We start from the raw sequence: 11,826 nt of genomic DNA on the forward strand, positions 1-11,826 counted from the left end.
GAGATTATGGACTTGACTAAGAAAGGTCCGGCCTAGTTAGGTTTAAACTTTCCCCGTGGATCGACAGGTAGGAGACCTCTGACTGATTTGAGCACCAAATCTCCTTCTTTGGTGTTCCTGGGCTTAACCCGTTTATTACAGGCTCCTTTGTTACGTGCCTGATATGTTTGCAGATTATGTAGTGAGCGCAACTTTCGTTCATCCAGGAGGATAAGTTCTTCATATCGATCCCTATTTCATTCAGCTTCTGGGATTTGAATTTCGAGCAAAATGCGTAGGGACAGGATTTCTAATTCAACTGGTTGCACAGCTTCCATGCCATAGGTTAAAAAGAAAGGAGTAGCCCCAGTGGGCGTCCTAACTGATGTGCGATAACCCCATAGTGCAAACGGTATTTTGCTAGGCCAATCTAGGTAACTGCCGATCATTTTCTTGAGGATCATGACGATATTTTTGTTAGCTGCCTCCACCGCGCCGTTAGTTTGGGGTCTATAAGGCGATGAATGGTGGTGCTTGATTTTGTATTTAGCTAGCAATTGCGCGGCTTCGGCCTGGAAATGTGACCCGTTGTCACAGATGATCTCATGTGGGCAACCATATCGACAAACGATATTGATTTGTATGAACTTGGCCACATGTTTAGCTGTAAGAGTGGTGTAGGATGCTGCTTCAATCCATTTTGTAAAATAGTCGATAGCTACTAAAATGAAACAGTGACCTCCTGTTCCAGCTGAAGTGATCTTCCCAATGATATCGATTCCCCAAGCATAAAATGGCTAAGGAGATGTCATGGTGTAAAGCATTGAGGGAGGAACATGTTGCACATTCCCGAAGATCTGGCAATTATGGCAATGTCTGACGTATTTAATACAATCTGACTCCATTGTCGTCCAGTAATATCCTAGACGTGTGATTTTCTTTGCCATCATGGGTCCACTCATGTGAGGACCACATTCTCCATCGTAAACTTCTTCCATCACTTTTTGTGCCTGTGAATGAACAAGGCAACGCAAGACGACACCAAGAGGTGTTCTTTTGTATACCTCTCCTTGCATGAGGAGATATTGAGAGGCGAGTAGATGTATGGCGCGTTGTCCCCTCTTATCCATATCTGGTGGGTATGTACCATTGAGTTTGAAATTTAGAATGGCTTGGAACCAAGGTTCCTCTGGGCTTTCTTCTTCATATGTAAGGTGGTGTACGTAGGCTGGTTCTGACCGACGTTCGATGCATAAAGGCATTTCAACCATGTTGTCTGGCATATTAATCAAGGCTGCAAGTTTCGCATGAGGGTCTGCAAATTGATTCTCCTCACGAGGTAGGTGTAGATAAGTGACCTGATCGAAGAATTAGGCAACTTCATCTATCCTAGCCTGATAGGGTGCTAGACTTTCACTTCAAATTTTCCAAGATCCTGTGACTTGGTTAATGTTCAAGGATGAGTCTCCGTGAACTTGAAGATTCTTGATGCCTAGACTCACTGCTGCCTGTAGACCGATGAGGCAAGCTTTATACTCTACTGTGTTATTTGTCACTTCGAAGTCGAGTTTGACAGAAAGTGGTGTATGCTCGCCTTCAGGAGAAATGAGCAACACTCATATCCCAAATCCTCTTAAATTTGACGCTCCATCAAAATAAAGATCCCAAGAGTCTACACTGTTCTGTAGGATGTCCTCGTCTGGAAATGACCATGTGTCTATTGCTTGAGTATCATTGATGGGATTATCTGCGAAGAATTCGGCAACGGCGCACCCTTTTATGACTTTCACAGGTACGTATTTGAGATCAAACTCTGAGAGCATTAAGGTCCACCTTGCTAAACGTTCGTTTGAGAACGAGTTTCTCGAAGAGGTATTTGACAGGATCCATTTTAGAATACACTTTGACAGAGTAGCTAAGCATGTAGTGGCGTAGCTTCTTTGTTTCCCACACAAGAGCGAGGCATGTCTTTTCGAGAGGTGTGTACTTACACTCGTATTCTAAGAACTTCTTACTAAGGTAGTAGATAGCTCTTTCTTGTTTTCCAATAGTCTGTACGAGCATAGCCCCCATGGCTGTTTCAGTGACTGTGAGATATAAACCAAGAGGTTGATCTTGTTGGGGAGGCATTAGCACTGGTGGCTTAGCCAGTATCTCCTTAATCCTGTCAACCACCTTTTGACAGTCGTTGTCCCATATGGTATGATCTGTTTTCTTGAGTTTTTTGAAAATAGGTTCACAGATCATAGTGAGCTTCGATATGAATCGGCTTATATACTGCACTTTGCCTAAAAATCCTCTAACCTCCTTCTCTGTTTGGGGTTCTGGCATTTCGATTAGAGCTTTAATCTTGGATGGATCAATTTCTATTCCCCTCTGGCTGACGACATATCCCAGAAGCTTGCCTGACGTTACTCCGAATGCACATTTCTGAGGATTGAGCCTCATGTTATACTTACGCAATCTTAGAAATAATTTGCGAAGATTGTCGATCATATCATCTATGTACACTTCTACTTCTTTATGCATCATATCATGTAGAAATGTGGTCGCAGTGCGTTGATATATAGCACCACCATTGATTAGCCCGAATGGCATAACAGTATAACAATATGTGCCCCACTGAGTGACGAAGGCTGTCTTATGCATATCCCTTATGGCCATTTTGATCTGATTATACCCTGCATACCCGTCCATGAAGGATAACAACGCTTGATCTGTTGTATTATCTACCAATATGTTGATGTGTGGTAGAGGGAAGTCGTCCTTTGGACTCGCTTTGTTCAAGTCTCTGAAATCAACACAAACCCGGATTCGCCCATCCTTTTTGGGTACGGGAACTATGTTAGCCACCCAGTTTGAATACTCGGAAACTTTGATGAACCCGGCTTCGAACTGTTTATCGACTTCTTCTTTGATCTTAAGAGCCCATTCGATCCTCATCCGACGAAGCTTCTGTTTTACGGGTTTGAAACCTTGTTTGATTAGAATTTGATGTTCTGCAATATCCCTGTCGATTCCTGGCATGTCCTTGTAAGACCAAGCGAAAATGTCCTTGAACTCGTGTAGGATGTTAATGAAATTGGCCCTTTCGGTTGGGTTTAGGGTCGTCTCTATCCTAAGTTCTTGGGGTTCTAATTCGGTTCCTACGTTGATTGGTTCGGTGTTCTCTATAACTGGTGCCCCTTCCCCTTCTTGTAGTATCTCTTTAACTATATAGGGAGGTAATTCGACTGAGACTGGGTTAAAATCATCCTCATTATCATCGTAAATAGAATTGCATTCATAAAAACACAAGGAGTAAGCGGAATCTGATTTATTCATATTAAATTTTTTAAAGAGCTGAAACAAAGAAGCCATATGTTCAGTAGTCAGTGGCGGTAAAGGGACAGCTGCTGGGACATTTCACAAGCTATTGTTACTATGTGACGCTATGTTAGGAGAAACAAAGGGATGGGGAGTGACGACAGAAGAAGACTCTCTAGCGACTTTTCTAGACACCGACTCTGATTCCGACTCTGACTCGAATTCGTTGTCTTTGGGTTCTCCTTTGAACATCTCTCCTTCTCCAGTAGTGACCTTGAAGAGTTTTCTCTGGTTATTAGTCCACTTGATCGACCTTCTCCATCCTTTCTACTGATTTGAACTGGTGTCGGTAATTAGCAATGTCGGGTTGAAGTGGTCATCTTGAAGTATCATGGTAATGATCTCATCCTGCGCTGCTCTGACAAATCGATATTCTCCAAATAGTAGGCTAACAGCTTGTTCGTCTAAACAAGGTGTTTGACGAGTTTTGACGGTCGGAACTGTTTTTGAAGGGATGAAATAGCAATCGTGGAAGACCACGATTCCAGCTAGTTGTATTCTCTTATAATGCCAAGGTTCAGGAAACCCATGGAAGTACTTTTGACCCCCCTCCCTGACGAAGTATCCATTTAGGGTAGGGAGATAGGATCGCATCTGGATTCCTTTGTCTTTACGGTTTTGGAACTGAGTAAGCATTTCTAAGGCTTCTGCTTTCGTGGCCTTGTATCCGAAACCTAATGGTATCCTTTGAGAGTTTCCTTCTTTGTAAGGTGAAAAGATATTATTCTTGATGGGGTTTAATGGCATTCCTAGGAAGTATCCCTGGGACTTAAGTATGTGGTTGACCACTAAGTTGGAGTATGGGTTAAAGTATAGAGGTGCCAGTTTGCTCTCTACAAGATTTATACTCTGAAATCCCCCAAGCTCGTATACTGGGTCTGTGAGTACTTGGTTGCTTGACATTTTCTCTAACACAGCCTTGATAGATGACGAAGTGATCGTCACTACTTTGCCATCTAGAGGAATCTTGATCTTCTGGTGCAAGGTGGATGTTACGGCTTTGGAAGCGTGAATCCAAGGCCTTCCCAGAAATATATTAAAGGACGCCTCGATGTCCACTATCTGAAAATTAACCTTTCGCTCGATTGTCCCTGTGGCTATAGTGAGAGGTTAATTAGCCCTACTACTTTACGTCGTGTTCCATCGTATGCTCGAACACCTTGGTTGGTAGGATTCTAATCTAATTCTTTCATGCCTAACTTGTATGCGGTCTTTAGTGGTATGACGTTGACTGCGGAGCCATCATCCCCCAAAGTCATTGGTACGTTCTTCTTTAAGAATGTGACTGTAATATATAGAGCGAGGTTATGACTGGCGCCGAAAGGAGGCAAATCCTCATCTGAAAAATTAACGGGGTTACTTAGTTTAACTGAGTCTTGGAAGACTAGGTTGACTACATCATCAGGTGTAGAATCGTGCGCTACATTCAGTTTAGCCAATGCTTGCAGTAAATCTTGACGATGGGGAAATGAACTCGCGACTAATTACCAGATTGAAAGATCAGCCTTTGTCTTCTACAGTTGTTTTAGCAAATGGTCAGTGGATGTATCTCTGCCATCATTTGGTGTGATGACATTGGTGTTAGTAACTGGACCATTAACGGTAGGACCGTTCTGAGAGATATTTTGATATGGACGTCCTGAGCGAGTAAGGTGGTCTATATCTTGATCTTCGCTAGCCTTGACTATATCCTCACTGACCTTGGCTAGATAGTGTTATGTGAGGTATTCGTCTTCATCGTCATCTGCCCATATTCCGTTGACGATACTGAGCTCTCTCAACCTGATGATTTCACCTTCTAGATTGATGATTTGTTCGACTAGATTGTCAACTACTGCGATTACCTCTTGCATTGTAGATTCTTGAGATAGAATTGGAGCCAGTGGCGTGTTTCCCATAGGTATGGTGCTTGGATTGCATAGAGATGCCACTACAGCTTCCAGTTCTGAAACTTGCCAACTCACACTCTTTGCCCATGCGATAAAATCGGCAATGGTAGGAGAGATGGTGGAATAGCTCCCTTCATCTTCTAGTGCATGAATTTCATCCTCGACTGGAGGAATGAGGTGTGAACAATCCAAGGTGGATTCTACATTTGTGATCATCAGAACTCCAAGACGATTCTGAGTATTGTTAGGCTTGCCTCCGGGAGGTATGGGTAAACGACCATCTTCGATCATATCTTGAAGGACATGTTTCAGTTTTAAACACTTCTCCGTATCGTGACCCTTGCTTCTTTGATATTCGCAATATGCGTTCTCGTCCCAGAACTTAGACTTCTTCTCTGGGTCAGGCGTAGGTCATATGTGCTGGAGCTTGCCTTGTTTCATCAACCTTTTCAGATCATTAGAATATGAATCACCAATGTTCGTGAACTTCCTTTGCGGGTTATTCTTCTTAGTAGATTTGAAAAGATTAACCTCATCGGTCTTGCTAGTAGAGCCATAAGAACGACTCGTTGAACCCTGATATCCATGACCTACCATTTTGGACAAGAATCCTTTACGGATGTCGTCTTCATTCTTGTTCCCAGCACAATCAAATCCTTGAAAGACCTTATGTTTTGGTACCTCAGATGGTTTGCATAGATGGGCCTCAAATTATCTACGAACGTTTCCACAAGAGTGGCTTCGTCTGGGCGTTCAACAAGTTGTGTGCTAGTCTTTCTCCACCTACTTAGGAAGTCAGTGAAGCCTTCTTTCTCATTTTGGGTAAGAACCTCTAGAGTGCGCATGTTAACTTGGATTTCAGCATTATCCGCGTATAGTTTAGTGAACTCAATTGCGGCATCATCCCAGGTAGCGATTTTCTTGTGCTCCAAAGAGTTGAACCATTGCTTAGGAATAGTATCGAGAGATGAAGGAAAGATCCTTAAGAACATTTCTGGTTTAGTGCCTTTGATAGACATGTAATCCGTGAAGGCACGAAAATGGTTCAAAGGGTTTTCGTGCCCTTTGAACTTTGGGATGTCAGTCATGTTGAAGTTGGTTGGAAGTTGAGCATTTACCGCCTCATACTTGCGATTATTCTCCCTGTAGATATCATCTCCCTTAAGGTACATTAGTTTCTCTTCCAAGTATTGGAGTCGCTTTTCAGCTTCGGTGAGACCTGGAGTGGTTTCTGGTTGTCCAACAAAAGGTGGAGGATTATCATTCACGACCATGTTGGGAATATCGTTATCTATGGGAGGAAGCCTAGTTTCTACAGCGACATTTCAGCCTTCAATAGCATTGAGGCGAGCATAAGCTTGGTCTTGGCTTGTTAGGAGACGGATGAGCGCAGCTAGGATTAGATCATTACCATTTCCGGGTTGTTCGGGTTGACCATTAACGCTTGCGTAACTAGTTCCAAGCATCTTGGAAACTGGGAAAAGAGATCGACGACGAATCAAAACACGATCGACCATTTTAGCACACTTACTCAAAAAAGACTTGATTTGTGAAGTGGGAGTGTGCCACTGTGTCAAGTGTGGTTTGAAGATGACAAATTTTGAAATGTTTACCCTAGGTAACTGTAGTGTAGTTGTAGGAGTGCTGACTCGAAGTGAGGTTTTTAAATGGGTTTTGAGGCCCGAATTTTGACTGGATATTTGGACAGAGTTTTGACTCATTTTGCGCTATTTTAGGCCACTTTTGAAATATTTATATTTTGAAAAGGTATTTGATTTTACAAAATTTCGTCATGGTTTTGTTTACAAAATGGTGATCACGTATACGATACAAACATTTATACAGGCGTTATAACAGTATGCTTAGTGCACTTAAAGCGTTTGGGATTAAAAGGTGGGTTGTCATACCAAGCAATCAAACCCTGGTCTGTGGAGAGGTCCGTGCTAAACAAGAGTAAGGTCGGTTCCTAATCCATTTCCTTGAGTAGTAAAAGCCCTTGATACAAACAAGAGTATATATCATGGTATGGTTGACGTCAATCGCTATCTATCCTTAGGCCCAGATATGAATTTGGACCGTCCAGACGGGATAATTGGTCGAATGGGTTGGGTTGGGCCTAGGACGGCCGAATAAAACGACCTAAGAAGGTCGAGTAATGAAAACCGAAAACTGTCTCGTATAAACTATTCCCTAACCTCGTTCAAGTTACACCCTGGGTAACACGTAAGTGTATCATCCCAAGCGGAGTCGCCAAACTGTGGACATGGGCCACCCGCGCCGCGTGCACTCACGGGTTGTGTGTTTAAGACAGCGACACTTCTCCCACGGAACCTTGGATAGACAAAGCACGTCATGGGCCGTTACCGATTTGTGAGGCATTGAAACCGGTGAAAGGTTGAATAAGCCTGCATTCGTGAAGTCGCCACCAATTTTTATGGGAAATTGGAACCGTTCTAATACCTCGTGTCATGTCAAGACATAAAGTAGTGATATGAACACTAAGAACTCGTTACCCTTAGCATTCTATATCTAGAATGACTCTCGTGGATGGCAATGAACACGGATGTTCACAGAGATCTAGAGTAAGGGGTGAGGGTACGTATTAGGAAGTTCTTTTACTGAACACCTAATCCCGCCCGCCTCGATAGCGGCCTCTACTAATGATTAGGGAAATCGTTCATAGTTGATATGTCGTCAATTATATGCATGCAATGTAACATCCAACGTTTTAATCCTAACATGTGAGATTAACTATGTCGGTGAACAAATAGTTTAGCAAACAATTATGTCGAATTGGGATTTAGGATTAATTACATGTGAAAAACAAGTAAATAAATCATACGATAAATAAAAAATGATAATTAAAATTACAATGAATTACAATGGATTAATCGATTTACGTCAAAAATACACTCAAGACGGAATTTCGAAGATGAAAATAAAAAGTTAGAAATTAAAGTAATAAAATAAGTCAGATTAAGGGTGATTTTACGATTATTAGTTAATTAATTACGTAATTAAATCTACGTCAAAGCGAGAACGGAAGTTCAGGGATAAAAATCATCTCAGAACAGGCGCAACATCTGCTTCGTCCCTTGGAAGAGGCACAGCTATTCCTGCGTTTGTTCTTGAGTTAAGCTTTGGCTTTTAAGTCTGAACCGCGGGTTGTTAATGTTTATTGGTATGTTTTACGATTTATTTGACATTGGACTCAAGTGAAAGTGATTTAGCATATTAATTACATCTGACATCGTCATAAAAGCGATAAACACGAAATAAAACGAGTTAAAACGGGTTAGAACGAATTAACTTGAGTTAGATTTATTTACGATAAAGAAACGAACTTTGAAAGAATAAAACTGATAAACTAAAATTAAACAAAGAAAATATGCACAAAAGACGAATTCCAAAAACTTGATAGGGACAAATCGAGTCTCTACAATCCGAGTTTGATTTAATGACGAAAACCCGCAAATATTGAGTTATAAGGGATTTAGGTCGAAATAAAAAATTATAATTAAAAGGAGTATTAAAGCATGGTTTATGTATTGAAGAAAGAAAAAAAATAAGAAAAATAAGACAAAAGAAACGAAACCATGGAAACCCGAGGAAGAAGAAGAAGAGAAGGAGCAGCTGCAGCCTCTGGAAGAGGAGCAGGAGGTGCTACGACCCTTCGAAGAGGCGCAGCTGCTGCTGCGTTTCTTCTCGACGTCTAGTATCCGCTGTTTCGTAAAAACAGTTTTATAAAAAGGGTTTTTAAAGTCGATTTTAAGTATACTTTTGATGTAAATCTTACATTAATTGATACAAAAAATAAAATACAATAAAAAGGTGGGATTTACGCCCTCAGACTTACATGTTTGATGAAACGAGATGAACTAAGCTAACGTTTAGTGATTGCTCGACTCGAATGTATGTAGAAAGTGCCCTCGTTGGAGGATTTTAGATTAATTGATTGATGTGTAGTGGTCAAATTGGTCGGTCAAGCAACGTGACTGGGACTCAGAATGATCTGAGCTTACGTGGTCGATTGATCAAGCACGTAGGCGTCGAAAGCTTATAGCAAGGTCTAGAATGCAAAGAGAGAAGAGAAGGGCGGACACTCGCGTGAAATATATGGAGACCGAAAGTTTCTATTTATACCAAACAAATGTGAAGAATTTTGGAATGACGCAAACTTTGGACAGAAATCACGGAAAGGTTCCGTAAACAGCAAAAGAGGGCTGGAGAAGAGGCGCAGCAGCTGCTGCGGTCCTTCCAAGAGGCGCAGCACCTGCTGCGTCATTTCCCCAGAGGTTTCCTCCTGCGGAAGACAGATTTCCGCGTTTCTTTTATGGAATTGCGGTAGATCTCTACTTCCTTATTCCGTAAAATATGATTTATTGAAGATATTTACCAAAAGGTTTAAAATTTAGTTATGGAATAAATATCTGGAATATTCTAGAACATTCCGACTCGTCATTTTAAAACGGTTTCTTAGAAAATGAAGCGGTTTTTGACCCGGACTCCAAATGAACTCTAATTACTGTCAAAACCACCGTATCGGTGCGTAGATGACGACTAAAGGGTAGACACAAGTGTTTGAGCTATCACCTGACGATAAACTTACGGACTGTCATAAATCGTTCCGTGTATTAAACATGTGGCCCAATCATCACTGGGTGATTGGCGGGAGGTGTAGAAAGGAGGTATATACAACAACAAACATAGTAACTCACATAAACCACCTCCTCCAATCATCCACACACCTCTGACTGCCCGAAGGTCCAGTCCTTTTAGATTACCAATCGCAACCAGTAATCCACACCGCCAATGAGGGACCGCAGCTGTTCCCACCTAAGCCCCGCTCATCCAATCCGAGCGATAACCCATGTTCTTTAATGTGCACATCCCCTCTGTGGCGGGTTCCACAGACGACATACTAGACAACCATAAGCACTGAGTAGGAAAACCTACCTTTAGCAAATCAGCAGCGATTTCGCGCACGACCATAAGACAACAAGCCATCATCATAACCACCTATAACAACCAGCATAACCATCTATCACTAATACCATAAACACAACTCAAACCAAGGGAGGCGATGATGATGACAACATACCTATACAAAGAAATCCGGCATCAAGACTGCTACCCGACTCATGCTTCCCATCCCCATGGTGTCTCCACCCTCAATGGCTCCAAAAAGGTGGTTCAAGGTGAAAGAGAAATGATATGACGACATCAAGGTTTAGGAGAGAAGGAAAGGAAATGATTTGGGTGTCACGATATTACGATTTATAATTCCCCGCTGAACTCACGTTACTCGATCGAGTAAACAACTTACTCGATCGAGTGACCTCTACTCGATCGGTCACTCGATCGAGTGACTAAGTTACTCGATCGAGTGACCTCCGCTAGATCGAGTAACACGAACTCAAAGGCTCACAACGTCACAAGGTTAACTCGTAAGGTTTCTGCAAGTCTAGACAGGTGTCTAAGGTTAGTCAACGACGGTCAACGGGTCTCTAAAAGGACGAGTATTACAATGGTGAGCAGTTATTAAGCAGGTATGACTTCTATGCGCGAGGGTTAGCTGGGGATGAATCACGACGACTCAGCTAGTAGTCTTACGCTGTCGTGTCGAGATACTTTTATTTATTTCAGTTGGTTTTTAGTTTGGAACACTTGTATCATATTTTATGGGTTGGTTTGCTTGTGATCTGATCACTTTAACTATTTACTTAAAGTACTTTCTTTTATGGTCTATTTGATGTACTCTACCTTGGGCAATCAAAATGGTAGCATTCTCATACATTAGGTGGTCTTAGTAAGACACCTTGGTGTATGGGGGTGTTACATAAAGATCATCCAAATGTTTTGTAGCTCGACGGTCTTTTTCCTTGTGTCCTGTAATACCATATTTAAAACACTTGGTTTGATTTGACTTTCTTTTATTTAACGTGAACTTCTTTTTCCCCTTATAGTTGGGATTCTGGGGTTTGAAATTCGGATGCCATTTTCCTTTCTCCTAATAAAAGATGTTTCCCCATGGTTTACCAGATTTAACAGCATATGTTTCAGGAGGTGCAACAGTCCCCACAGGCCTTTTGTTATGATTATGAAATATAACCTTCATATGTGCTTCAACCATCCTTAAAATGGCTATTAAATCCGAATATCGATTATATTGCCTTTCACGATATAACTCATGTAGAACTGCATTATCGGCATGCATAGTTGAATTTTTTTTTTTTTCTATCATGGCAGCATCATTCGTTGCTTGTCCGCATAACCTCAACTATGAAGTGATATGGAGTATAGCTGAGTCTTAATCACTAACAGAAGTGAAATCTTGGAACCGTATATTCATCCAGTCATACCGAGCTTTTGGCCCAATGATTCTCTTCAGGCTTTCAAACCTTTGGCAAAGATTATCCCACAGCTCTTTGGGATCCTCCACAAATAGATATTCAGATTTTAAACTGTAATGGAGATGTTGCTTTAAGAACATTATTGCTTTTGCTTGTTCTTGCGTAGTAGAATTTCCATCTACTAAAATTGTATCCTTTATCTTTATGCCTTTGGCTTTTGAGTTGGCTCTAGTATCCAT

The 11,826-nt window shown here is 41.6% G+C and overlaps 1 protein-coding gene across 1 annotated transcript; it reads right to left on the bottom strand.

The window, feature by feature from the left end:
• Positions 1-11,244: 11,244 nt before the first annotated feature.
• LOC141613924 (uncharacterized) lies at positions 11,245-11,826 on the bottom strand. Its single transcript, XM_074432665.1, has 2 exons — positions 11,557-11,826; positions 11,245-11,514 (listed from the first exon to the last, which is right to left on the bottom strand). Exons 1-2 carry the CDS (start codon positions 11,824-11,826, stop codon positions 11,245-11,247), a joined length of 540 nt encoding a protein of 179 aa, XP_074288766.1.

This window comes from Silene latifolia, chromosome 11 (assembly GCF_048544455.1).
Source record: "Silene latifolia isolate original U9 population chromosome 11, ASM4854445v1, whole genome shotgun sequence".
Taxonomy (NCBI): domain Eukaryota; kingdom Viridiplantae; phylum Streptophyta; class Magnoliopsida; order Caryophyllales; family Caryophyllaceae; genus Silene; species Silene latifolia.